Here is a 24,333-nt window from a genome sequence, read left to right on the forward strand (position 1 = left end):
TAGTTTCCGTGCTCGCCATCAATCTCGTTGACAGACACCGTAAGACAAAGCTGGATCCCGGTCTGATGAAAACAAACGTCTGTACGTTGTAATATAGGGATGGTTGTTTCGTAAGCTCTGCTGGTGTGACCCATTTCTGACATGAACGCGTTTCCCGACGCAGGTGGAAACCCTGAAGAGGCAATCTGAAATATGACGATCGGAGCGAGCATTACACAGAAAAATCATTTTTATTTTCCCGGACTTGATAAGTAAGCTCTTATCTCTTCTTCTTTCCAATTTCTCTAAATTCAACTAGAAGAATATCCTTTGCTAATCTGGTCTCAATGAGCACGAGTGCTGCCAGCGCTGAATCCAAAGCTGGTCATAATCCGTGGCGTTGTTCGCTCCTCGCTCAGTTTACGTTTCCATCGCAAATTCCAATGTGAACAGTCAATAACACAGATGTGGCTGGAGCAGATGCCTCACTTTAGAACTGACAGGAATGTGGCGGTAAAGTTAATAAAACATACGTACTTGCCTCACCTACAACTATGACACATTTTACCCAAATATAGACATTTTTGTGTTTTGTAAGGTCAGTTGGCTGTGGAAGCCATCTTTAATATGCTTGGCTTACATCCAATGATTATTTCCTGAATGTTTCATCAAAAGCCATCCCAGTGATTTAAAAGATATTTTGTTTCCAGACAGAGTTGACTCTAAATAGTTACCTACAATATTTGAAACAAAGATCTTGGGCTGTTGGTGCTCAGAATGTGTCGGGGTTCAGTGACACTACATTTTAGCTCAGCATCTGTTAAATTGACTGAGTTATAGCTATTTTTGTAGTTCTGAAGGTCAGTTGGCGGCAGCAGCCATCTTAAATCGAGCTGACTCCAAAAGGTAATCAGTTGTAGACATTCATCCAGTCATTACTTTCTGCCACTTTTATAGAAATCCGTCTAATGGTTCATGAGATATTTCGACAACAGACAGACGTGGATAAAAACATTATCGTCCACATTTGCGCTTTGCATTTTAATAACTCCCTGCATCGGTGGTGGGTAGATTCTGTGTATTTATGGGAGATTTCTGCACTGGCTGCTGTTCTGCTTCACCAAATCATCATAAGCAGCGAGAAACATTAACCTCAGGCTTGATGTGAGCATGTACGCCAGGACTTCATTTCCTCCACACATCCTGCTGCACTCATCAGTTTTATATAGAACACACTGCTCCAGAGTCAACATCGGTAAAAATGAGCCGGTACATGATAATGATGTTCCCTGACCTCGTTTAGACAGTCAGTATAATCCATCATGTCGTTGTGTCTCACACCCTGTCATGTTTCACCAAACCGCACACTCCGAGAAATCACTTAAAGGTGCTCGTCGCAATGTCACGAAGGCCGAACGGAAGAAACAAAATCCCCACAATTTGTTCCTCACATTGATGGCTAATGTGCCCTTCGATTAAAAATTTGAAAGCAAACTTTGTGACAAGCTGCCAACGACCACATGCAGTTTATATTTCGGTAAAATAGGTCAACAGCAGATCCGTTCTTAGATTTCCACCTAAATGTCTTCAACTTCTCTAATTTTGCCACATCTGTTTACCTAGACCAGGGGTGTCAAACCCAGTGACGCAAGGGGGCCAAAATTAAAAATCTGGTCCTTGCCAAGGGCCAATCACAATCAATATTCATTAAAATTACATAAATTAACCTTGGTTTTAGATGTGTTATGTCAAATCATTCATATAGAAATATCAATGACCTTTTCCCAGTTACAGATTATACAGAATTTAGAGCAAACAGACTTTAATGAACACAGACAAATAGATCAAAACTTCAAAAAGCTCATCATTAGCAGTCATTTCTTACACCTCACTCAGATTTTAAATTAATTTTTTTACATTTAGACAGATTTTTTTTAAAAAGCCATCAACAAAAACCTGATCACACAGAAATTAAAACTATATATTGTTGGCTTCTGAGTCACTGTCAAGAGAAAACTTCACTAATTAGGCTCAGTTTTTTTAAGCAAAATAAGAATCAGAGACTCGATCTGAACCAGACTGGAGGGCCGGATGAAATGTGACAGAGGGCCCGATCTGGCCCGCGGGCCTTGACTTTTACACGTGTGACCTAGACGGACTACGACACATCTGATGTGGGTCAAGCTCATAATGTGGTTCTCAGCTGAGCGCTTTGTTTACATTGAATGCGTACCCACATTTCAGAACTGCATATGAATAAATCTGAAAACCTACCAGAGTAAACTCTTTCAAACATCCATAACGTCATTTCATACAGTTCAGGACAACCTTTTCATGTTTGATTTCATAATTTGCAACGAGTACCTTTAACTCAGTTATGTCAACTGGTTCCACTAAACTTGGTTGGTTAAATGTAAATAACTAAATAAATCATTTAAAGCCTTATTTTCACCAAATACTTCATGGATGGAAATGAATTCAAAAGATTCGGGAGTCTCCCAGAAAGACCTGCAGCAAAACAGTTCAAAGTACAAGTATGGCAAGCACCTTGGGACAATCTGTATTCAGTTAAAGAAAAAGTGCATTTTCAGCAAAGTGGTAAAGTTCAATTTAATTAACAGTGTTTAATTACTTTAATATCTCATGATATTTCTATAACAGAACAAAATCTGCCTACTTTGAGTGTAAAAAAAAATAAGTAAAAGGAAAAAACAATTCAACAAAACAATTGTGTAATTCACACAGCACCCAAATGTCTTTTTTTAGAGTGCAGGGAAAGGACACGTGGGAAGCTGAGTGATAAACTGCTTTTTATTTTTGCAACATGGATCATGAAGAAGCTGCTTGAACCTTTTCAGTGAGGGATTTGTTGATCCAACAGCAGAACAAATAGGAGATGCCATCCATTGCTCAATTCCAGCAATGAAAATAAATGAAATTAAAGAATAATCATGGCCGCCCCTTTTATGGCTGTACTGAAAAAAAAAAGTTTAATTGTTTATTTTTCCATCCAGCATGTCGAACAGATTCAGAGAGGGAACATCTGCAAGCTTTCACTCCTTTGACTTTATATTGAAATAAATCATAGTCTGGATGCTGAACTCCCTTATGCCCAAAGAAAGAAAACAACTAAATAAATCTCGTGTTTCGCCGACTGTGAATCATGCAGGAAGTTAGTTCCAGGAGCGCAGAAATCCCGTCTTACCTGCAGCACGTTTATCACACACCATTTAAAGGCAACGGCAGACGATTAGGCTTTTTGACTGTCTGTTTGCCTTTTACCAACATTGAGCTAAAACGTCTCGTGGTAGTAGCTCAGACTGATCCACAACACATTTGAGCATTAACAGATTGCACAAGAACTTTAAAATGTTGCCATCAACTATTTTCCGTCAACTCTGCTTGTCTGTTAGCAAAATATCTCATGAACCACAGGACATATTTTATGGAAACATCCAGAAAATGATCATTTAATGTATATCTACACCTCATTAACCTTTGGAGGCAATCAAATCCAAGATGGACGCTACAGTTAACTAACCTTAGTAAACATTAAAAAGGCTACAACTCAGCATAAGTTACAGACATAGAGCTAAAATTTGGTGTGGTAGTAGCTGAGATTCATACCAAACTTATACTCTCTGCACAACACATTGTGCAACATCTTTAGTTAAAACTTCAACATTAACTATTGGAGTCAACCCTTTTTGTCTGTTAGCAAAATATCTCATGAACCACAAACTGAATTTTAATGGAACTTTTATGAAGTAGTCATCAGATATACATCTACAACTGATTACCTTTTGGAGTCAACCCAATTCAAAATGGCCTCCGCAGCTACTCAACGTTCGTCAACACAAACATTGCTTTAACTCAGTCACTTTTACAGGTGCCGAGCGAAAATTTGATGTGGTGGTAACTGAGAGTCGTCTACAACACATCATCTAAGTGTGACGTCTCACAAAGTCACATGGGATCACTCAGAAGTTACGCAATTTTTAAGATTTGAGCAAAACAAAGACATCATTTCTGAACATGAGCTCATTTTAGTCTAAAACTCTGGCATCAAGGAATTCTGGCCCTTTAATATCTGTAATGGGTTTGAGTGGAGAACACAAAGACAGAAACCCTTGTTCACTTTTCTATCATTTCATCCTGAGCTGCGCAGAATCTGAACCTGTTGAAATTTGACATTTTAAAGCCGTTTTAAAGGCGCAGGCCAAACGAACTCAAAGACTGTTCATTTAGCCGTGTGACACAAAGGAAACTGAAATGTCTGAGCATTAAATGGGTTAAAGAAAACCCAGAATGCACCTGCATCCATCTTTCTGGAGCAGCTAATGCTGATACGGAAGGCAGGAAATGAAAAACCTCCCTGTGGCCTAATGACCCCAAAACCAATTTGTCACACTAGATTACGTTGCAAAATAGCTCTGCAGCCCCACACTGCTATCAATGTCAAGGAGCTCTTATCAGCAATAAAAGGAATTGTGAGTTTATTCTGAAGACGTTTCCTGTCAGAACGTGCACTTCACCTGCGAGCTCCTTTTAATCCAAAACAACCTCAAACATCCAGCGGCTAAACGGCCAACCTGCTATTCTTCACCAACTAGCTTATTTGACGATTAAACTCTTAAAAACGGGTTCTTACTCAGAACAGCCAGTAATGTAAACCTTACACAGTAAAATAAAAAAAGACAACATTTCAGAGTGAAATCATCGCAGCAATGGTTTCCTGGGTTCGCCTTTACAAAATGCAACGTGGCATCACCTGAAACTGTCCCAGAATTCAGAGTGAACACTTTTTAATAGAACACCCGTAAAACAGTTATTATCTCAAGACTAATCTGTGGACATCCAGTTCAAGTTGTGTCTGAACCAACAGGCTGAAAGAAAATGTTTCAGTTACTTTGGCTAAATCTCTGAAATTTGTAATTACTTGGATTTAGGAGTGGAAAAATTGAGAAGAGGATTAAAAAAAAAGTGTGGTTTTCCTTATCTGATGGGGAGCATATTAACTGCTCCAAGGTTTTCAAAGCATACCAGTGCAATAAAACAGCAGACTTATTAATATTATTATTATTAATATTACTGTCTGCTGCTGAAAGGGAAAAAACAACGAATTATGTTTTTGCTCATGTTTGGGGGAAATGTGTTTATTAGCAAAATATCTCATGAACCACTGAACAGATTTTAATGAAACCTGCAGACAGAAATCATTGGATGTGAGTCTACAACTAATTAGCAACTGGAGTCAATTCAATTCAAGATGGCTGTCACGGCTAGTCGACCTTAGCCAACACAAAAATGGCCGTAACTCAGTGAATTCTACAGATACTGAGGTAAACTGTGATGTGGTAGTAACTGAGAGTGATCCAGGACGAACTCTGCGACATCCCTGTCATTCCTCAAAGTAAGAGGATCTGAGGGGAAAGCCGCTGGCGGGCGATATGCATTCATCCAAGGAAAGCTAGGAGTTTGTACTCAGTGTAACTTCTTGTCCTTTATGTTTGAAAACTAAAAAGTACTTCAGTGTTTAGAGTCTGAGTGTAAAATGACTTTTGAGTTATTTCCTTGGATGAATGAAACATTAGGAGGAAACTGCTCCCTCAGGTGAGCATCTAATTAACACAACAATTAATCAGCTGTGAACTGAAAAGAAAACAAATCTCTGAAAGTTGGCCATGTTGGTTTGGGGAGAACTTCTTGGCATTTCTCCAGAAACACGCCCATCCTTTTTTTTATAATCCCCATCTTCGTTTTTATTGTCATGAGATTTATGATCTCAGTCAGCATCAAATTCATCGCTTCTGACCCGTGACTCCAACTCACCGCTATGCGCGTGAAGATCCTCTGCTCCCCCTCCGGGCCCTTCTGCTCCCCGTTGGCTCCGTTGGCCCTGCTGTAATCGGGAGGTTGCTGGTTCGAGCCCCGGCTGCCTTTCGCCTTGCGGTTCCCGGGCCCCTGGTGGACGATGTTGAGCAGGTGAAGCGTGCTCTTGTGCTCGCGGTCGGAGCTCTCGTGCTGACCCCGCTGGTAGCGGTTCTCGCAGGTGGAGTGGTGCCTCCTGCACAGCTCGATGCGGGCGCGCAGACGCTCCACGATGGCGTTGTGCAGCTGAGGGACCGCGGAGCCCCTGGAGGCCGCGGGTCCGCCGGGTCCCAGCCCGACACCCAGCATGGGCACGAAGGTCCCCGCGGCGGACTGAGCTGGGGTCGCCTCTCCCATAGCCGCGGGTCGGTGGCTACGGCAAGTTTGGAAAAGCTCAGGTCGTCTCGAGGACAAAAAGAATGTGGAAAATACGCAAAAACTCAACTGTGTGAGAAATAACACCGAAACAAGCCTTTCCCCCCCTAATATCTAACAGTTTTACCCCCCCAAAAAAACGTGTCAAACTCTCCGATCCTAAAATCTTCACAGATTAAAACAAAGAGATGAAGAGGAGGTCCAAAGTTGCGGCATTATTTTCCCAGGCTCGTAGCAGGCTGATGTGTCAGCCTGTAATTAAATGTGAAATTATTTCCGAGCGTGAAAGTCTCGTGGAATGAATCCGCTCTTCCTCAGAGGAGAAACGGGCCGGAATCAGCGGCAACAAGATCCCGAGCCGTGGCACGCACAAGTGGACTTTCAGCAACCATCACGGCCATCCGCGCCACATTCTGCACTCATTAAACAACCCCGAAGAGTGCCACTACCAGAGCTCAGAAGACCAGAGAATAAAGCCTACAAAAAATAAAAAAATAAAAAATCCCCACCACAAACTTCAAGACTCACGTTGTTTGGAAGCGAGTCCTTCCTCTCTTTGTTTTTCCATCTCCTGCCACAGAGGAGCGTCTGAAAGGCGAAAGGCAGACAGCCGCTCTAGTACCCGACCGAGATCCGACTCAAGCAGTCCATTGACAGTCATTTGTCCGTGTGGTCGACCGAGGCAACAGCACCGCTTCCACACAGAGCCTCATTGTACGAACATTCCTCCTCTGACACGATGCGCTCCCACGGACGGAGTTGGGCCGCACGCGCCCTCTGGTGGAGGGACAGGGAACTGCCTTTAACCTCACAACCACCGGGAAAATAAAAAATAAAAACGAGAAATCGTTGTTTTATTGGAGGTCTGCTGGATTTCATGTTATATTCCAAGATGTCACGCTCAGAGTGACTCTCAGCTACTGTCATGTAAAATTTTAGCTCCATATCTGAAAAAATGACAAAGTTACAGCTACTTTTGTGCTGGCTAATATCGTTCTTCTTTTTCTTCTTCTTCTGTGGTGTTTTATGGCGGTTGGCAAACAACTGATGGTGTGCATTACCGCCACCTACTGACATGGAGTGTGGATCCAAAATAGCCTACTTAACATTCCTTATATTCTTTTCCCTTACTTTGTTTTCATCAAATACCTTACAATAATCTGTACACTCTTACTTCTTGTTTCTTTTTGCACTATCTTTATTATATTACATGTTTCTTTGATCTTTTTTAATTCTTCTATCATCCATCTTTTTCATACTTATTGCATACTAACCTTACATGTTCTATTGTTTCGTCTAGTCCACAATACTCACATTGACCTGTATCATGTTGGCTAATATCGTTTACCTGTGGCGGCCATCTTGAATTGGGGGTGACTCCAAAGGGGAATCAGTTGCAGGTGTACATCCGATGATTATTTCCTGAGAGTTTCATTGGAACACATCCAGTGGATCGTGAGATATTTTGCTAACAGATAAAGATGGCTGACCAACAATAACGCAAAACCTTAAAGCAAAAATGTTGCAAAATGTGTAGAGCTCTGATTATGTCTTGAGGATGATGTTCAGCTACTACCACAACAAAATTTAGCTCATTATCTGTAAAAGTAACTGAGTTATGGACATTCTTGTGTTTTCTGTATTCATTTGGCTGTGGTGGCCATCTTGAATTGGTCTGACTTCAAAAGTTAATCAGTTGTTGAAGAAAACCTAATAGTTCCTATTTGAACGTTTCATTAAAATCTCTTCAGTGGTTTATGAGATATTTTGCTAACAGATAGAATTGTTGTCAATAGTTAATGGCAAAGTTTTAAACACAGACTTTGTGTGATCAATTACCTCTCAGATTGTACTACCACACCAAATTTTAGCTCAATATCTGTAAAATCACCTGATTTGCAGCCATTATTGTGCTTACATTACTTACATTTGCTCCTTACTGGGACTGAAAATGTTATATTAGGCATGAAGTCAGAGGCGTTACGTATTAAAGTTGTTTGTTTGATAAAACCTGTGTGAAAAACTAAAAAGCCATCCTTCCTGTTTCCATAGAAATGAAACGGCTGAGTGGAATCCAGCTGCTGCTAATTAAAAGCACTTGATTAGTTGATCGACTGCAGCTGTGACCACCTCGACGAAAGCACCAGTTTGAGCCGTTTAAACTTTAAACACGGCAGCAGATATACGGCAAGAAGGCAGCAAGAGTCGACGGTTTCAGCCTTCCAGTTAAAGTCCAGACCTGAACCTGCTATGCAAAGACCTTAAGATGTGCATAAACACATGTCAGCAAACCCAAATAAACTGAAGCAATGTTGGAAAGAAGAATGCCAAAATTCTTCCACACTGATGTAAAACACTGATAAGGTCACGCGGGAGATAAGTTCCCCAGATTTTGCAGCTAAAGGTGGTTTTACAAGCTGGACTTTTTTTAAACTGCTTCTGCATTTTAACCTAAATTAGGTTAAATCAGTAATAATGAAGCATAATATGTCTCTGAATGTTATTTAAGTTCTTTTTTTAACCTAAACTAATGAGTTGTTAATTATCGCCAAAGGCAGAGCAACATCTTTGCTCATGTCTGTCTGTGTGTGTGTCTGTTAGCAAAATATCTCCCAAACCACTGGACAGATTTTAGTGAAACATTCAGGAATTAATGATTCAAAGTCCATCTACAAATGATTAACTTCTGGAGAGAACCCAATCAAAGATGGCCGATGTAGCCAACTGGCCGTTGAAAACACATAATGCCTGTAACTCGATCACTCCTACAGATATTGAAGTAAAATCTGGTGTGGTCGTGGCTGATAATGATTTACAACACATAATCCAAGTGTTCATCATTGTTCAACATCTTTGCTCAGAAATTTAGCATTATTTGTTTTTATTTGAACCCCTCCGTCTGTTAGCAAGATATCTCATGAAGAATTAAAGAGACTTTAACGAAACTATTAGAAAATCATGACTGGATGTACATCTACAACTGATAAACCTTTTGTGTCAATCCGATTCAAGATGGCCACCACAACTGATCAACATTAGCCAACACACAAATTGCTTTAACTAGCTTAAACTGTACAGATACTGACCCAACATTTGATGTGGTAGTAGCTGAGAGTCATTCACAACACACAGTCTGAACATGACATCACATGAGACTGGGCGTAACGTTAGTTTGTTTCATTCCTTCAGGTAAAGCTGAACCTTAAATCTGTCACGTATTTGGTTTTTATTACGACTGTGTAGGATTCTAAAAATACTTCCATTGCGTCTTCGCTGAAGCGATGAGGTGGTTTATTTTGGTTCTCTTTAAAGAAAATCCTCTCTTAGCCGTTTCCCATGACAAGAAAATGAGAGTCACACCCTAAAGGAGGGCTTCAAGAAATCCCAAAGAATCCTTTTCTAATTATACATCTGAGTGTTTGTATAATAATAATAATATTAACAATAATATATTTGGAATGTAACGTTCGGTTAAAGTTGAAATTTGAGGTTTTGTGGGTTTTTTACATGTATCAACAGTAGAAAGATGAGTGAAGGAACTGATGTTTGTAATGTTTAGGTGTAAAAACAATTCACAATTTACTATCAGTGATCAAAACCATCAATTACTAAAAAATCTCTTCTGCATATTTTCAATAATTGACATTTCATGCATAGTGGTCACTGCAGTGGACAGCTATTTAAAAGCCATATTTAAAAGCCATTTTCTTGTATATGTATGGGGTTTTATATTATAACTGCATAGACCACTAAAGTGGACATTAGTGGATAATGCAATATACTGGCTATCCACTGCAAGTGCAACTAAAGATTTTTAAAAAGTATTTTTTCCCCTTTTTTATGCCATAAGAGAAAGAAAAATACTTACAGGAAAAAATCCTGGATGAAGTTATCATAATTCATGCACAAAAGGGTTAAAAAACAAACAGAAATGTAACATTTTTGGGACCGAGCTAGTTTGTGTCAGTTTAATCTACAACAATAAGATGTATTCAATAAAATGAGCAATTTTACAAAGAAATAAATGATTATTGCTCACCCTGTTTCTTTTAGTTTACTAGAAAGCAGACGATTCTTTGAAGAGCTCAAATCTGTTTAAGTGAAGTTTTTGTTTAAATGAGTCCTGAACATTCCAGCTGAGAGGAAGAATGAAGAAGAAACAATTAATGGAACTGTTAGAAAAAGTACTTTGGTTTACAGTTACAAAGATACTTTAATGCCAACTTTTAACATTTTGATTTATTCTATGTCCACAGTTTAAGTCTACCATTATACAGGAATAACAAAGTCTTGTATTCCAAGTTAAGTGTACCACATCACCAACACACTGGCATTGCTTCTCATAATGTAAAAAAACAAACATCAATGTTAGTAGAGAGAAGTTTTCCTCATTCGTTTTTCTTTTTTTTTTTTTTAAACAGTTAACAACCTCAAAACACACAATAAATTAATAAGTTAACACACAAGCAGTCTGCAAAATGCTTTTACAGTAGTAGCAATAACAGTGGTTAAAATAATAATAATAATAAAAAAATCTCTATAAGTACAGTACATCAGCTGATCTGAGCCGCGTTTTCAGTCTCGCCGCAGCTCACAGTCTGCCACGACACACACATACGCAGCTCTCCTGCGCTCAGCAGATATAATAAATTACACTTCAGAGAACGACACGCTCGTCTTCAATCTTTGCTTTGCTCTTTGTAAATCACAGTTCATCTGGTAATGCTTTTTGCCAGTCCAACTTCAATTGTCAACCATCCCGTTTTTTATGAATGCCTCATAAAAAAAATAAATAAATAAACAAACAAAAAAAAAATCTATTCTGGGAATTTAAGAAGAGAACTCAATACAATCTGAAAGCTTAATTTAGCTTGTGTTCATCCTTATGTGTAACAATTGCTTACATGTTAACATGGTTAAAAAAAATACAAAACCCAGTAAAAACAATAATAAAAATAGTCTAAAACTGCATGGCCATACTGTTTATTTTCTTATTAAGATAAAATTGGGACTCATCCCTCAGTGGTTCCAGCCCACATTGAAATACTGGACTTTACTAGAACTAGAAACTGATCATTCATTTCTTCAACAACCTCAGATTCTGAAGTCAGAACGTTGTTGAAAGTGTAAATGAAAGCAGAATGCAAGGATTTTTGTATTTCATAAACCTCGATTTTATTCACAATGAATAATAGGGAACATGTCGAACGTGGGAACTGAGAAATTGTTCCATTTTTGGGGGGAAAAAAATTCTGTAATTTTGATTTTGATGGAAGGAACAGATCTTAAAGTTGGGACGGGGCGACAAAAGGCTGAAAAAGTGCAAAACAGAAACATCTGGAAGAGCATTTTATCTTCAGGCTCTCAGGGGCGACTGCATTAAAAACGAGTCCGTATCTGTTCTGGCCTCAGGAACAATTCCACAGATCGTCGTCTGTAACCACAGTTTCCTGCTCTGTCCACAAATTCTGCTTAAAACAGAAGCTGTTTGTGAACCCCATCCAGAAACGCTGCCGTCTTCTTTCAGCCAAAGCTCGTTTAAAAAGGACTGTGGTCAGCTGAATCAGAATGTCAAATTCTTTTTGCAAACCATGACCACCACCTCTTCCATCCTAAAGAGGAGAGGGACCATTTCTCTGTTCAAAAGCTTGCCTCTCTGATGGTATGGGGGTGCATTAGTGCCTCTGCAATGGGCATCTTACACATTTGGAAAGGCACCATCAATGCAGAAAGTATATACAGTTTATAAAACAACATTCTTCCATCCAGACAATATATATATATTATTTTTTAGGGAAGACCTTACATATTTCAGCAAGATAATGCTAAACTACATACTGCGTCTGTTACAGCCGCATGGCTTCATCGAAGAAGAGCCCAGGTGTTGAACTGGCCTGTCTGAAGTCCAGACTTTTCACCAGCTGAGGACATTTAGTGCATCGTGAAACAGAAAATCCAGTTAAGACGACCCAGGACTGTTGAACAGCTAGAATCCTACATCAGACATGAATGGAACAACATTCCTGCAGAAAAACGTTTACAGGCTGTTGTTGTATCAGGAGGGGATGTTTTACGTCAGGAAACAGTCCTGTCCCAGCTTTTCTGAGATTTGTTGCTGCAATCAAAATTAAAATTAGCCATTTTTTCTTAAAAATTGTACAACTTCTTAGTTTGAATATTTGACATGTTTACTATGTCCCAATGTGAATAAAATGTTTTTTTAAGACTTACAAATCGTTGCTTTCTGTTTTAATTTTCAGTTTACGCATCCCGACTCTTTTGAAAATGGGTCGTGAAATACAATATGATCATTGTTTGAATACCATTCTGAATAATTTCATTTCCAAAAGGCAAAATCCACAATGAAAACAAAAACTAAAATATAAGGCAAATTAAATAAATCTAAGATTTCTTCTCATCTGGCAGGCTGTCATGTAAATGACTGTAGTGCACTTTTTGTCTTTGACAAGTGCATCAAATTATAGTCAACAAGATGCACTTAAATATTTGTAACTCTTAGTAATTTAGATGCCGTTATTTTTCAGCAACATAAATGTGTGTGGCAAACAGAAATGTCTTCATCCACTAACCTTGTATTCATGGGATCCAGAGCGAGTCTCCTGCTTTTTTCTTATTAATTCAGTTTTTTTAGTCAGTGCACATTTTTAAAAAATGCATTTTATATCTAAAATCAATTCTACAAAGAAGTATTCTGTCTTGTTTTCATCACCCCGTCCATCTGGACATTAATGACTTGATAAATGCACTAAAATAATTAGCCTGCCATCCAGGCTGGCAGTTCTTAAATATGGTTTGGGCTCAAACTTAATTGAAACCAAGGCAGCAGTCGTGTACAGTTATCATTAGGGAATCGGACACAGGCCTTTGCATATTTGAATGGCTATTTTTTCCCCCCCGGCTCCTCGCAGACATGCACTGCTAAGCTGAAACGATCGTTCACAGTGAAAATAATCCCCCTCCCTGCTTCTGCAGGACTCAGCACAAATGACAGATTGAAGTGAAAGGAGAAAATCTGCCCGCGTGCCAAAAGTCGACAGTGTCTTGGCTTTCCTGAGACCTGTAAGCGTACTGCCACAGTGTAATAAAATAGTTATTGACCAGTTAGCCAATGTTACTCTTTTAAATGGCAGCTTTTGAGTAAATTACCAACTAGATGCAAGCTAAATGAATAGTTGCAGAGGGATGGTGTGACAGTTTTAATCATACAGTGTGTTTATGAAGATTGGACTGACAGTCAGGATGATGCAGGTTTTTATATACTGTTCTAACAGTCTGTATTTGAAGCTTTGGCAGGGCTTATTACCTTTATGGCCTGATGCTCTGCATGCAAGCAGTGCACTGCAGTAATAATTATCACAGAGAGAACAGGCATAAGATATTTATGGCTTCTTGCCAAAAAATGCAAGTCTTAAACAAGGCCCAATAGTATTTATGGTAGTGATTCAAGCATGATACTGGAGATGCTTGATTTAAGAATGGAGTTCAGGGTTTTTTATTTTGGTCATTTTTGTACAAGTCAGTGTCAGGACTTGACTCCCTTGGCGGGTTCAGTAGACTGCCGCACATCTGTCCACTCCTGCATCGTGTTTTGCAGCGCCTGGGTCTTTTCCTTATCGACCTGCACGTAGTCCACCTTCTCATCGGATGTCACAGAGGACGTGGAGGGCTGTGAAGTGATCGAAAAGGCAGGATTGGGATTATAGTGAAAGGATGGAGTGCACTGTGGTAGAAAATATACTGAAAATCAATCAAATTAAGTCCAAGTTAGAAAAAAATGCATTCTCTGCAAAAATGCAATGTGAAGCTGAGGGCTGGATGACTGCTGAGATCAAATGAACCTGAAAATGATTTGTTAAAATTAAAATAAGCACTAGCCAAAAGCCAAAGGAAGCAAAATGCTTGCTAAAAGTCAAAAGTAACAAAAGGGTAGCTATAAACCAAAAGCAGCAGAAAGGCAACCAAAAGCTAGAAGTAGCAAATGGCTATCTAAAAGCTAAAAATAGAAGAATAGTAGCTAAAAGCTGAAAGGAGCAAAAGAAGACAAAAATATAGCAAGTATTTTGAAGTTGATTTGTAGGAATTGCAGAGATTTCAATGCATTTCTGACGGGAAAATATTTGTAGATAAAGTGGAATATTTTGAAAAGTATAAAAATTTAAAAAAACCAAAAGAATCATACTGAGTCAACATTCCTGCAGTTATCTGCTTACTTTTCTGTGTGGGCTGGGAGAGCCAGGCTGGAAGTCCAAGGCTAAGTAGTCCACGTTGCCACACTTCCGAGAGGCTGGGCTGCTGGTGCCGCTCACGGCCGGGGAGGTAGATGCTGGATTCTGCTAGTGGGACAACAACAGAGGTTTCACTCACACACGGTGCAAAATCGAACAAGTTGATCAGAAAACACTCTCGCCAGCAGATACAGGAACTTACCATAGCCACATAATTCTCCTCGCTGTCTCCAGAGTCCGTGCTGGTGATGCTTTGTGTGGAATTGGGTCGACAGGGTTGGGAGGAGTTCATAGCGGGCCTGAAGTCAAACATTGGGAACAAGCTTTTTGAAAAATGCTGCAGCAGTGTTCACCATCAGTCTGCGTGTGAGTAACCTTGGGTAGTCTACGACGAATGACTGATTTAGGACTCACATGGGCCGTGTCCAAGACATGGTGATGGGGCTTTTATATGGCAGCTCATCAATGATCCCATTGTTCTTCAAGTCAAGAGGCGTTGGCTTTGCTGAAGAAAAACAGGAGCAAACAAAAACAGGAATCTTTATGCAAACAACAACAATACAGACTGCAGAGTCTTCCCCCAAAAGAGACGACAAATAAAAAAAATGCATCTAAAAACTCACATTTCCTGTTAGGTTTGAGGTTGCGGTTGATGGGCGGCGGTGTGACATCACTGAGGCGACCGGGCCGGTGACACAGAGAGGCACTGCTCCCCTTTCGGGCAGGTAATGTTGCAGAGAACCCTGGGAAGTCAAAGTGATGTGGCCCGGGGCTCATAGGAATGTAGTTATTCTTGGGACTGTCAGCCTGCGCAGCGCTGAGCGGCGAGGAGCCGGGATTCATGGGCACATAGTTGTCATCGGAGTTTCCACTGTCTGAGCGAGTCAGAGGGGTGGGGGTTCTCTGGTGTTAAAAAAGACACGTCCCATGACTTTCTCAATCCCTCTTGCTTTAGTAATTGTGTTTTCTTTCCATTTTTTTTTTTTTTTTTAATAATTTTGAACACAGTAATTATCCAAAGGCTCACCAGGTATGAACTGAAGCCGTCGTTAACAGACTCCACAGACTGGCCCGAGTTGTTGAAATGAAACAGACGGTGGTGGTTGTTGATTTCAAAGGAGGAGCCTGTGAGGAGAGGTGAGGAAGGACATTGTTGTTTACCACAGCCTTAAATGTTAAAAGGAAATAAAACGGCTCTCCAAAGGAAATAACACAATGCAAATCCACAAGTGAAAAATTATATAAAATATTGTACAACAGAGGCAAAGTTAGAAAAACTGTTAAGACCACTGGCTTTTATATCAGAGTGTTAAACTAAGATCATCTTAAGTTGAGAAATGATTTTGGTCAAACCTTGTAATTTAGGTTATGCGTAATCTCATACAATATTACAAAATCTTGACAATGTGCAGTGGTCAGAGTATGTGTCGAGTATGCTTCTGATTTAATCTTATGTTTTTAATAAACATAACAACATTGACATTTTATTAGATGCTTGGCTATAGTTCCTCTCTGTCAACACGTATATAAACAGACAAACATGAGTTCCAGGTCAATTTTTCTTTGTGAATTCTCTCTGGCAAAGCACCAATTATCAAAAACTATAAAGCAATACATTGTGTCTGTGGGTGCCTCGTTTTTTTTTAACTGCTTATCAGTCTGGAACGAAGCGTTCTGGATCAGGCTGTATGACTTGAATTTCATTAGTGCCTGAACAGAGCAGTGTCTGCTACACTGGGCTCTTTGTTTCTGCTCAGCTGCTAGAGTTAAATCAGTTAAACAAGAGATAGAGGAGGAGAGAAAGAGGGAGAGGAAAAGGAGTCACTGCTGTACTGCAAAGAGGTGGACTGATCAAGTCAGAATTTGAAAACAGGAAACGGGGGAATAGAGCGATTTCAAAAGAGCTGTCAGTCAGCCGAGTTTGTCTTTAAAGAAAAAAGGCAGCATGCAGATAAAAAGTTTTCGAAAAGCAGCTGCTGCTGTGAGCCTACCTCTGTGCAGCCTGATGTTCTCAACAGCAGGGAGAGTATTCCTGCGTGGGATGGTCGACACAGAAGACGTCATGTCTCCGTTCTGACTCCCCACAGAGTGGGGACTCCCCCACTGCCCCTCAGACCCCTGGCTAGGTTTAGGCGGCCTGGGTGGGGGAGCGCAGGAGGATTCGGAGCTGGAGGGTGTCAAGGAATTGTGATTCTTATCGAATGTCCGGGGGATCTGATAGAAGGAGCCAGGGGTCGTAGGAAAGTCGTAATTGTCAGGCGACCGCTCACTGCCGTGCAATGTGGCGAGGGTGTTGCAAGGGGTTTTAAAGGTGTACACCTCCTCATTCTCAAAGTCGGGATCACCGAGACTGCTGTGAGCCGGTGCCTCAGAGCTGTAACCCCGCGGAAGTACGTAACAGGCCTCCTGGAGAGAGTCATCGTGCACAGATAAGGGATGTTTTCCAGGTTTGGGAAGGCTGTAAAAGCCGTGCAGCTGGGCACCTGTGCCATTCAGACAGTGTGAAAAGCCGTAGGAAAGTTTCTGCACTGGAGAATCGTTCCCAACAAACATATTGCTTCGTGTGGACTGGGAGAAACTGGCACTCCTGCAACAGGGACAAAAACAGACACGCATACATGTAAGTGGTTTTTAGTGTGGCCATTTTCAACGTGTTCCTAAATGCATGACAGAAAACTAAAAAAAAACTAAACTTCCACGCCAGTGTTTAGTCATTTTAATGTAGTTATCCAACATGACCACTAGATGGTGCCATAGCACTTCAGTTTTGCTCTTTAGGTTTCAGCACATTTTAAGCACAACAAACATCTTCATCCAACAACTGAGAAGCTTTTTTTTTTCACTGTTTTGTAACATTTACCCAAAACACATTTTGTTTTGACCATGTTTTAAGCATGCTGACAGGGAGAGGGCATTCGTGTTAAGAACGGCAAATGCTCCAACTTTCCCAGAGTTTCTCAGCCTTGGTAAGGGACCCTGGGGACATGCCTCATTTACTCAGTGTCCTTTACAAGACTTGACCTTCAGTACCAACAAGAGCAGCCCAACAGCTAAGACATTTCTGGACTGTTAGTTGAGCAATGGCCCAATTTAGCTGGCCTATGCAAATACAATACGTCTTATTTTTCACCCTGCTAAGATTGTAACTGTGTTAGCTGCACTTTAAGCTTCTGCTTCTTTTTGGCAATGCCTTTTAATGACCAATCAGTAATTTTGTTCATTGTACAATCCTTTATCACAGCGACTAAAAGGGAGCTTTTCACATGGATTAATTCAGAACACTGGTCATCATACCCAGAGTTTCGTTCTGACATGAATCACACCCCGTCACCAGATGCTCGTTTTGATTAGCCAGCACATGAGGCACAAGCTGATGACAGAAATATTTACATAAAGCTGAAAAGATGGATTGTGAGGTTTTATTTTCTGGGTTGAACAAAGTCCCCAACACAGCAGATTTATGTGCAAATCGTGTGGTTGAGAGCGCAGTCCCACCCCGGGTGAGTCTGAACCTATAGAAGAGATGAATTGCTGCCTCGGCCTCATTGATCATCCACGGCGCAGGCTTATCTGTTGAATGGCATCATTATTAAAGCTTCCTTTTGGCGTTTAGAAACAGGCTGGATGGCAGAAGGTGAGGTGGGTCTTAAAGGGAAATTCAGTCATAAAATTTAAATATTTGGATCTTTTGTTCTTGTGCTCAGTGACTACACACAGATTAACACCCTGTGTGAGATGCAGCAGAGCAGCCCGAGAACAGAACCAAGCCTCCTCCAGTTTTCACTGTAGGTACAGGGTTCTTTTACTTGTACGTTTCATTTTTGGATCTGTGAGCATACAGCTGATGTGACTTGTTGCCAAAAAGCTAGTTTGGTCTCATCTGTCCAAAGGTCATTTACCAAATTTACCAAACTTTGTAATTTTGGTCAATTACAATCTGGCTTTGTTCCATCAGTGGTGTCCTTCTCAGCTGTTTTCCATGAAGTCCACTTTGCCTCAAACAGTGACTGAAGGTGCGATCTGACACCGATGTACCTTGACCTAAGAGTTCATCTCTAATCTTTTTGGAAATTGTTCAGGGCTTTTTGGTTACAATTAGCAACATCCATCTTTTCAATTTCTCCTCTTGCTGGTTGTTTCCAGTCCTCTAGACCTTATATTTCTGAATAATCTGTGCAGCTGTAGTCACAGGAACATCCAGCTGATGGGAGATGATCTTGAAGTCTTTACCTTTAACAGGCTTGTCAATAATTTTCCATCTAAGCTCCTGAAACAACTCTGTCCTTAGCTTTCTGTGCTCCATGTTCAGTGTGATACACACCATGACACCAAACAGCACTGTGACTACTTTTCACCCTTTAAATAAACAGACTGACTGATTTCAAGATTGAAGACACCTGTGGTGCTGATTACTGGAGTTAGTTACCTCAGCCAACATGTCCCCATGGTCAGATTTTGTTTTTTAATCTTTTCAAAGGGATGCCATCTTTTTTGTCATGGCCAGTTTCATTAGTTTAATAAAAATAATTCTGTTGACTCAAAAATTCAAACGCAATGTCTGATTTTCATTAGTTGATTTTCAGTGAATGTTTTCTTATCATTACTTTAATCAGTTTCAAGGTAACTCAGTGACTATTGTGGGTTTTTCTTTAAACGAAAATGTACAAACCAATTTATCCGTGTCTGTATGTCAATAAAAGAAACTATCTTCAAGTATTTTGTTTCTGTCGACTTGACTTGAATGATCAGATGTAGCCTGCTCAGTAACAATATCTGATTTATAGCATCCCAACTTATTTGTCTTTATTTTTCACATCAAATGAAATTTTAGTAAAAAACAAACAAACAAACATAAAAAAAACAACTTTGCTTTTATGCCACCATCTATTTTTAGAGTAATGACTTCAGTTTGATGTTGTCTTCTCATGATGCTTTATCACACACACACACACACACACACACACACACACACACACCACTGCATGACTCTTCCCCTGCAACAGTAGTTTTAACCCTTGGGGGCTTCTGAGCTGAGGAAGCGCTGTAAATCTGTGTGTTGACCTGCAATAACGGCAAACAGGAAACTGACACAGGACGTCTGAGGGTCGCGACTTTTACCGTGCACTCTCCGTCTTCCTGCTCATGCACTGGTGCAGAAGGAGGTAGTCCTGAGGTGCGCTGTTGGACAGGGAGCCATGGTGCGAGTGGCGCACGGACACGTCGAAGGTGAAGAGCACTGGCTGGCTGGAGCGGACGGGTGCTGAAGACTTGCGCTCTCCGCTCACAGGAGCCGCTGAGCCGCTGACATCTGCTCCGACAGACCGAGGCATATGGTGTAATCTACTCTCTGCAGGCAAACAGAAATCAGAGAAATTGATTATTATTCTTTTTTTAGCTGAACTTAGACTGGTTTTATGAGAAGTGGACATGTTATGGAAATTAACAGTCAAGTTATCATTCTTAATATATATATTTTTTGCTGTCATAGTTTGTGAATTAAAATGGTCAGTTTTAAATCCATCTGAGAGTTTAGGGTCTCATGCCATCTTGTATTCATTACCCTTTCGTCTGCACTGCAATCGATACAGGAGAGAGATCCGTCTCCAGGGAGGACAGAAAACAGCATACTTCTACTTTCAGAGCTACAGAGAGCCAGTAGTTGATCAGCACATGATCCGAGTTAAACCAGGGTCAATGTGCTTTGTTTGATTTTATTGAGCTGGCCATTGTTCTGCAACGAGGGACAGTGTGGACAATGCAGTCCTACAGTCTTATTGTTTTTCTGTGTGACATCCCCTGATTTTTCCATTGACTACAAAGAAAAGACAAATCCGAGATGAGGATGTTGGAAACGGACTGGGCGGGAGGCCAAAATGAGGAGGTGCTCTGTGAGAGGAGAGTAGGCGGTCTACTGATCTATCGACCGATGGTGCTGTGTGCAACAGTAGCTGAGCGAGATAAAAAAAAACAACAACAACTCTGCTGCTGCTGAAGCTCATTTCTATTTTTTACCATCCAGTAAATGCAAGGATTGTATGAAAATATCTCTGCACTAACAAGCTTCCCTCCAGACTAAATGTACTCAAACTTAGATTATTCTTAAAGTTATTTTAGTACAGTGATAATTTTAATCTATGTAAAGAAAAAACTGCAAATATGTCAGTACCTTTGAAAAATTTGAGTCTGAAACCAGAAGGTATTTGTAAGTCATTTTAGAATCAGAATTTTCTACACTGAACTGTGAGATAAATAGACCTTTATCTCAATATTTTAATCAGTTCACTATTCTTCCCATTCCTAAGAATTACAAAAAAAAAAAAAGTATGTATCTCCCTCCCTGTAAGAAGAAAACAAAAGTCTTTGGGTCAAGATCTGAGCTGAGAAACACGTAGAGATGTGTTGTGCAGGCGTGTATATGTGTGTGTGTGTGCGGCAGTTAGAGGCTTGTATTCTGGAGTCCAGTAGCTGAATGAGGCCACATTCATGCCCGAGGAGGGGGGGGGGTTCTGCTATGAGGTCTCCAGGCCAGTGGACACCAGCGAGATGCCCCAACCCGCAGCAGAACAGGCAGGGACTCCCCCTCCCCAGCGATCCTCAATTACACCATTGTTCTGAGTGATTCCATTCTCTCTGGACTGGTTAGGCACCATCTCCTTTCTCCACAAAAAGCTTTGTAAAAGCTTTCATCCACTGTGGTGAGTACTAGCCCCTCTAATATGGGTAGATATATTGATTTGTTGTCAAAAGACAGATCCTCCCACCCCCGCTGGTACGGAGAGCTGCTTTGCAAAAACATAAACTGGCACTGGAACTGAGCAGAAAGAAAAATCTGCAAAATACATAAATGGAGTCCTGTCAGTATTTATGGTGTATGCATGCAAGATAAGAATTTTTTTTTTGGTTTTCTGAAATATTTTTGATTAACTGTACAAATGACTGTCAGAAGCAGAGCAAGATGAAAGATCGCTGGTCCAGTCTGCTGATGGAATAGCTTACATGACTCATCACTGACAGTAATGGGCTTGATGATATATGTCACCACTGGAAAGCAATTCCAAGGACTCTGTAGAAACTCAAAACAAAAATCCAGAAAGGAGCAAAAAATAAAAGCAATGACAGTTTCCCAAAGAAACTCCAAGTAATCTCCCCTCCGCTGGCTCCAAGCACTCACACTGTCAAGTTGTAATATATACACTGTGTTAGAAAAGTGAAAAGTTATTTATCATACTACAGCTTATGAGGAAAAAAAAAAATCATAATATTAGCAGAGACTAAAAAAAGTAGAACCCCAATTTTGAAAATGTTAGGACATTGTATAAAATGTACACAAAAACAGAATGCAATGATTTATAAATCTCATAAACCCATATTTTTTCACATTGTAACAAAATCTATTAAACCTATTAAATATTTAAAAAAAAAAAGTAAAAAAAGTAAAAAAAAAAAAAAGGTAATTACAAATGTGATGGCAACATCTTCAAAAAATTAGAACAGGGCCATGTTTAGGAAGCATCCCCTCTTCATTTAAAACAGTCTGTAAACATTTTGGAAATGAGGAGACCAGTTACTGAAGTTTTTGGAGAGAATGTTCTATTTTTATCTCTTGTAGGGTTCTGGCTGTTCAAAGGTCCTGGATATTTTGCTGGTTGATCTAAAACCTGTATGTACTGTTCAGCATTGATGGAGCCTTTCCAGATGTTTAAGCTGCCAGAGGCACTAATGCACCACCATACCATCAGAGAGGCAGGCATTTGAACTGTGTACTGATTACAGCTCAGATGGTCAGATAGTGCAAAGGACATAGCATCTGTAATTTAAAAAAAATAAACTTAAAATTGTCTGACCAAAAAACAGTTTACAACTTCAGTTTACTTTAAATGGCCCAGAAAAGATGGCGGCTTTCCTGGATGGTGTTTACATCTGGCTTTGTCTTTGCATTGTAGAGCTTTAACCTGCATTTGCACATAGCACAGTGATCTGTGTTTACAAACAATGATTTGTGGAAGTCATCCTAATTTCCATGCAGTGATATCCAGAATAGAAACAGTCCTGTTTTTAATACGATGCTACCTGAGGGCCCAAAGATCACAGGAATCCAATATTGATTTTCAGTCTTGTCCTTTGAACACAGATTCTTGAAATTTTTTTATGATATTATGAACTGTAAATAATGTGATATAACGAGAAGTCTCTCTAACTGTCTATTGAGGAACATTATTCTTAGATGCAGTTTTTCAATCAGCTGGTGAACCTCTGCTCATTCTTACTTCTGAGAAATTCAGCCTCTCTAAACTGTCTCTAATACCCAGGCCTCTCACTAACTTATTGCTAATTAACGTAATTTGTTGCAAAAGGCTCTTCCAGCTGTTTCTCATTTATACCACTTACTTTTACAATGTTGTTGCCCCATACCAACTTTTGAAATACGTTGCTGCTAGCAAATTCAAAACTACCCTTTTCTTTTAAAAAAAAAAAGGGTACAAACATTTTATTTGGTTACTGTAATCTATTGTGAACAAAATATGGAATTAGGGAATTTACACAACATCCCAACTTTTTCAAACTTGGGGTTGTAAAATATATATATGTATGTTATGAGGCCTATGCCAATAACAGACAATGTTTTTCTTATGGACACATTGATCAATCAACATATACCAAGATATCTAAAAAAAAAAAAAAAAGCTAAAACGCTGGTCCCATAAGATTCCTTTACTTAAAAAAGGTAACAATCAATCTAATGCAGTGCATTAAAAGACCCCTTTTGGTTGTGAGTGAGTCACCACTATTCTAGGTCAAAGGAGCTCTAAAGTTCATGAGCAATTTTCCAATTCTGCTCAGTAATATATCACCTTCTGTCTCATTGGCTCTGTGGCCATAATCTAATAAAAGCTAGCTGCTGGTCTCAGGGGGCCAAAATTAGAACTATGCTGCATCACTCATGACAAGAACGTCTTTGTCAGGCGCTCATTTCCTCCAAGTCTGGCCAGAATTAGATGAGAACATCCCCTAATTTGATCTCAAATTTTATGCAAAAAACAAAATAAATCTACAGATATTTTGAAGCAATATGGGTTATCTGAATGTTTATTTTTTTAATCTGTACTGTAATGACATCCTATAAATATTTGTATAGAAGATAACAGAAGGTGCACTCTGTCCAGCTGACTTTAATTAGAGTTCTACGAAATTGCAATTTCCTTAATGGTTACTTAAAAGATTGAGCTTAAAGCCTCGGGAATCAAACATATACAATGAGCTAATTAACTAAATTTCTTTCATGGATCTTTGGGGGTGGCCTGGTGTTAGGGAAGACCCTCGAGGGACAGAAAGGTCATGCAACTGATGTCAGCATATCTTCAAATAAAAGCAACTGGGTTTTTATGTTGTATTTTAATCTCAAACCATGCAACACCTTAAGGATTTGAGTACTCAACTGTTTTTACTACAGATTCAGGTGTATGTACACATTAGTTGCTCTACAATAATCTGGCAAGTCTGACTACAAAACATCAGCATATCCAATAAGATCACAGGGTCCATTTGCAAGTGTGGTTAGTGAAAGTCTGGAAGCTAAACTGCTTTAAGATGGGTCGAGCCAGCACTGGATGGAGTATATCTGAAGAGAACAAAGTTATAAAGCTGCATCGTTCTCCACACTGAAAATAGCAGAGAGAACCAACGGCAGAATTGGCTGATTACATTACATCCCTGAGCCCCCGCCTCGCAGCATCATGTGACCACCCCTACTGGACCACACTGCAACATCGGTTTGCCTCAGTACACTGGAATAATCAATCACCTAAGAGACTCGCCTCATCAGGGACAATGAATTACAGAGTCGGGGCAAATTTGAAAACAG

General features: G+C 39.9%; 2 protein-coding genes across 3 annotated transcripts in view; both read right to left on the bottom strand.

Annotated features, from left to right (window-relative positions):
- zmp:0000001236 (mastermind-like protein 2) overlaps window positions 1-7,006 on the bottom strand; it is a 46,852-nt gene extending 39,846 nt beyond the window's left edge. The window contains exon 1 of the mRNA XM_037979806.1: window positions 5,812-7,006. Coding sequence (XP_037835734.1) covers window positions 5,812-6,207 — 396 coding nt within the window. The 5' untranslated portion in view covers window positions 6,208-7,006. The remainder of the gene's footprint in view (window positions 1-5,811) is intronic.
- A 3,412-nt stretch (window positions 7,007-10,418) lies between these two features.
- The window catches only part of gab2 (GRB2-associated binding protein 2), a 40,867-nt gene continuing 26,952 nt past the window's right edge, over window positions 10,419-24,333 (bottom strand). Inside the window, exons 3-10 of one of the 2 annotated variants that reach the window (XM_017416447.3) lie at window positions 19,590-19,818; window positions 16,463-17,058; window positions 15,499-15,596; window positions 15,095-15,374; window positions 14,886-14,976; window positions 14,674-14,770; window positions 14,457-14,576; window positions 10,419-13,912 (exon numbers count right to left, since the gene is read on the bottom strand). In XM_017416447.3, the coding sequence (XP_017271936.1) occupies window positions 13,769-13,912; window positions 14,457-14,576; window positions 14,674-14,770; window positions 14,886-14,976; window positions 15,095-15,374; window positions 15,499-15,596; window positions 16,463-17,058; window positions 19,590-19,818 (1,655 nt within the window). In that variant the 3' untranslated portion in view covers window positions 10,419-13,768. Of the gene's footprint in view, window positions 13,913-14,456; window positions 14,580-14,673; window positions 14,771-14,885; window positions 14,977-15,094; window positions 15,375-15,498; window positions 15,597-16,462; window positions 17,059-19,589; window positions 19,819-24,333 lie in introns of both variants that reach the window. The other variant, XM_017416446.3, reaches the window with a different exon arrangement.

Source organism: Kryptolebias marmoratus, linkage group LG2 (assembly GCF_001649575.2).
Source record: "Kryptolebias marmoratus isolate JLee-2015 linkage group LG2, ASM164957v2, whole genome shotgun sequence".
Taxonomy (NCBI): domain Eukaryota; kingdom Metazoa; phylum Chordata; class Actinopteri; order Cyprinodontiformes; family Rivulidae; genus Kryptolebias; species Kryptolebias marmoratus.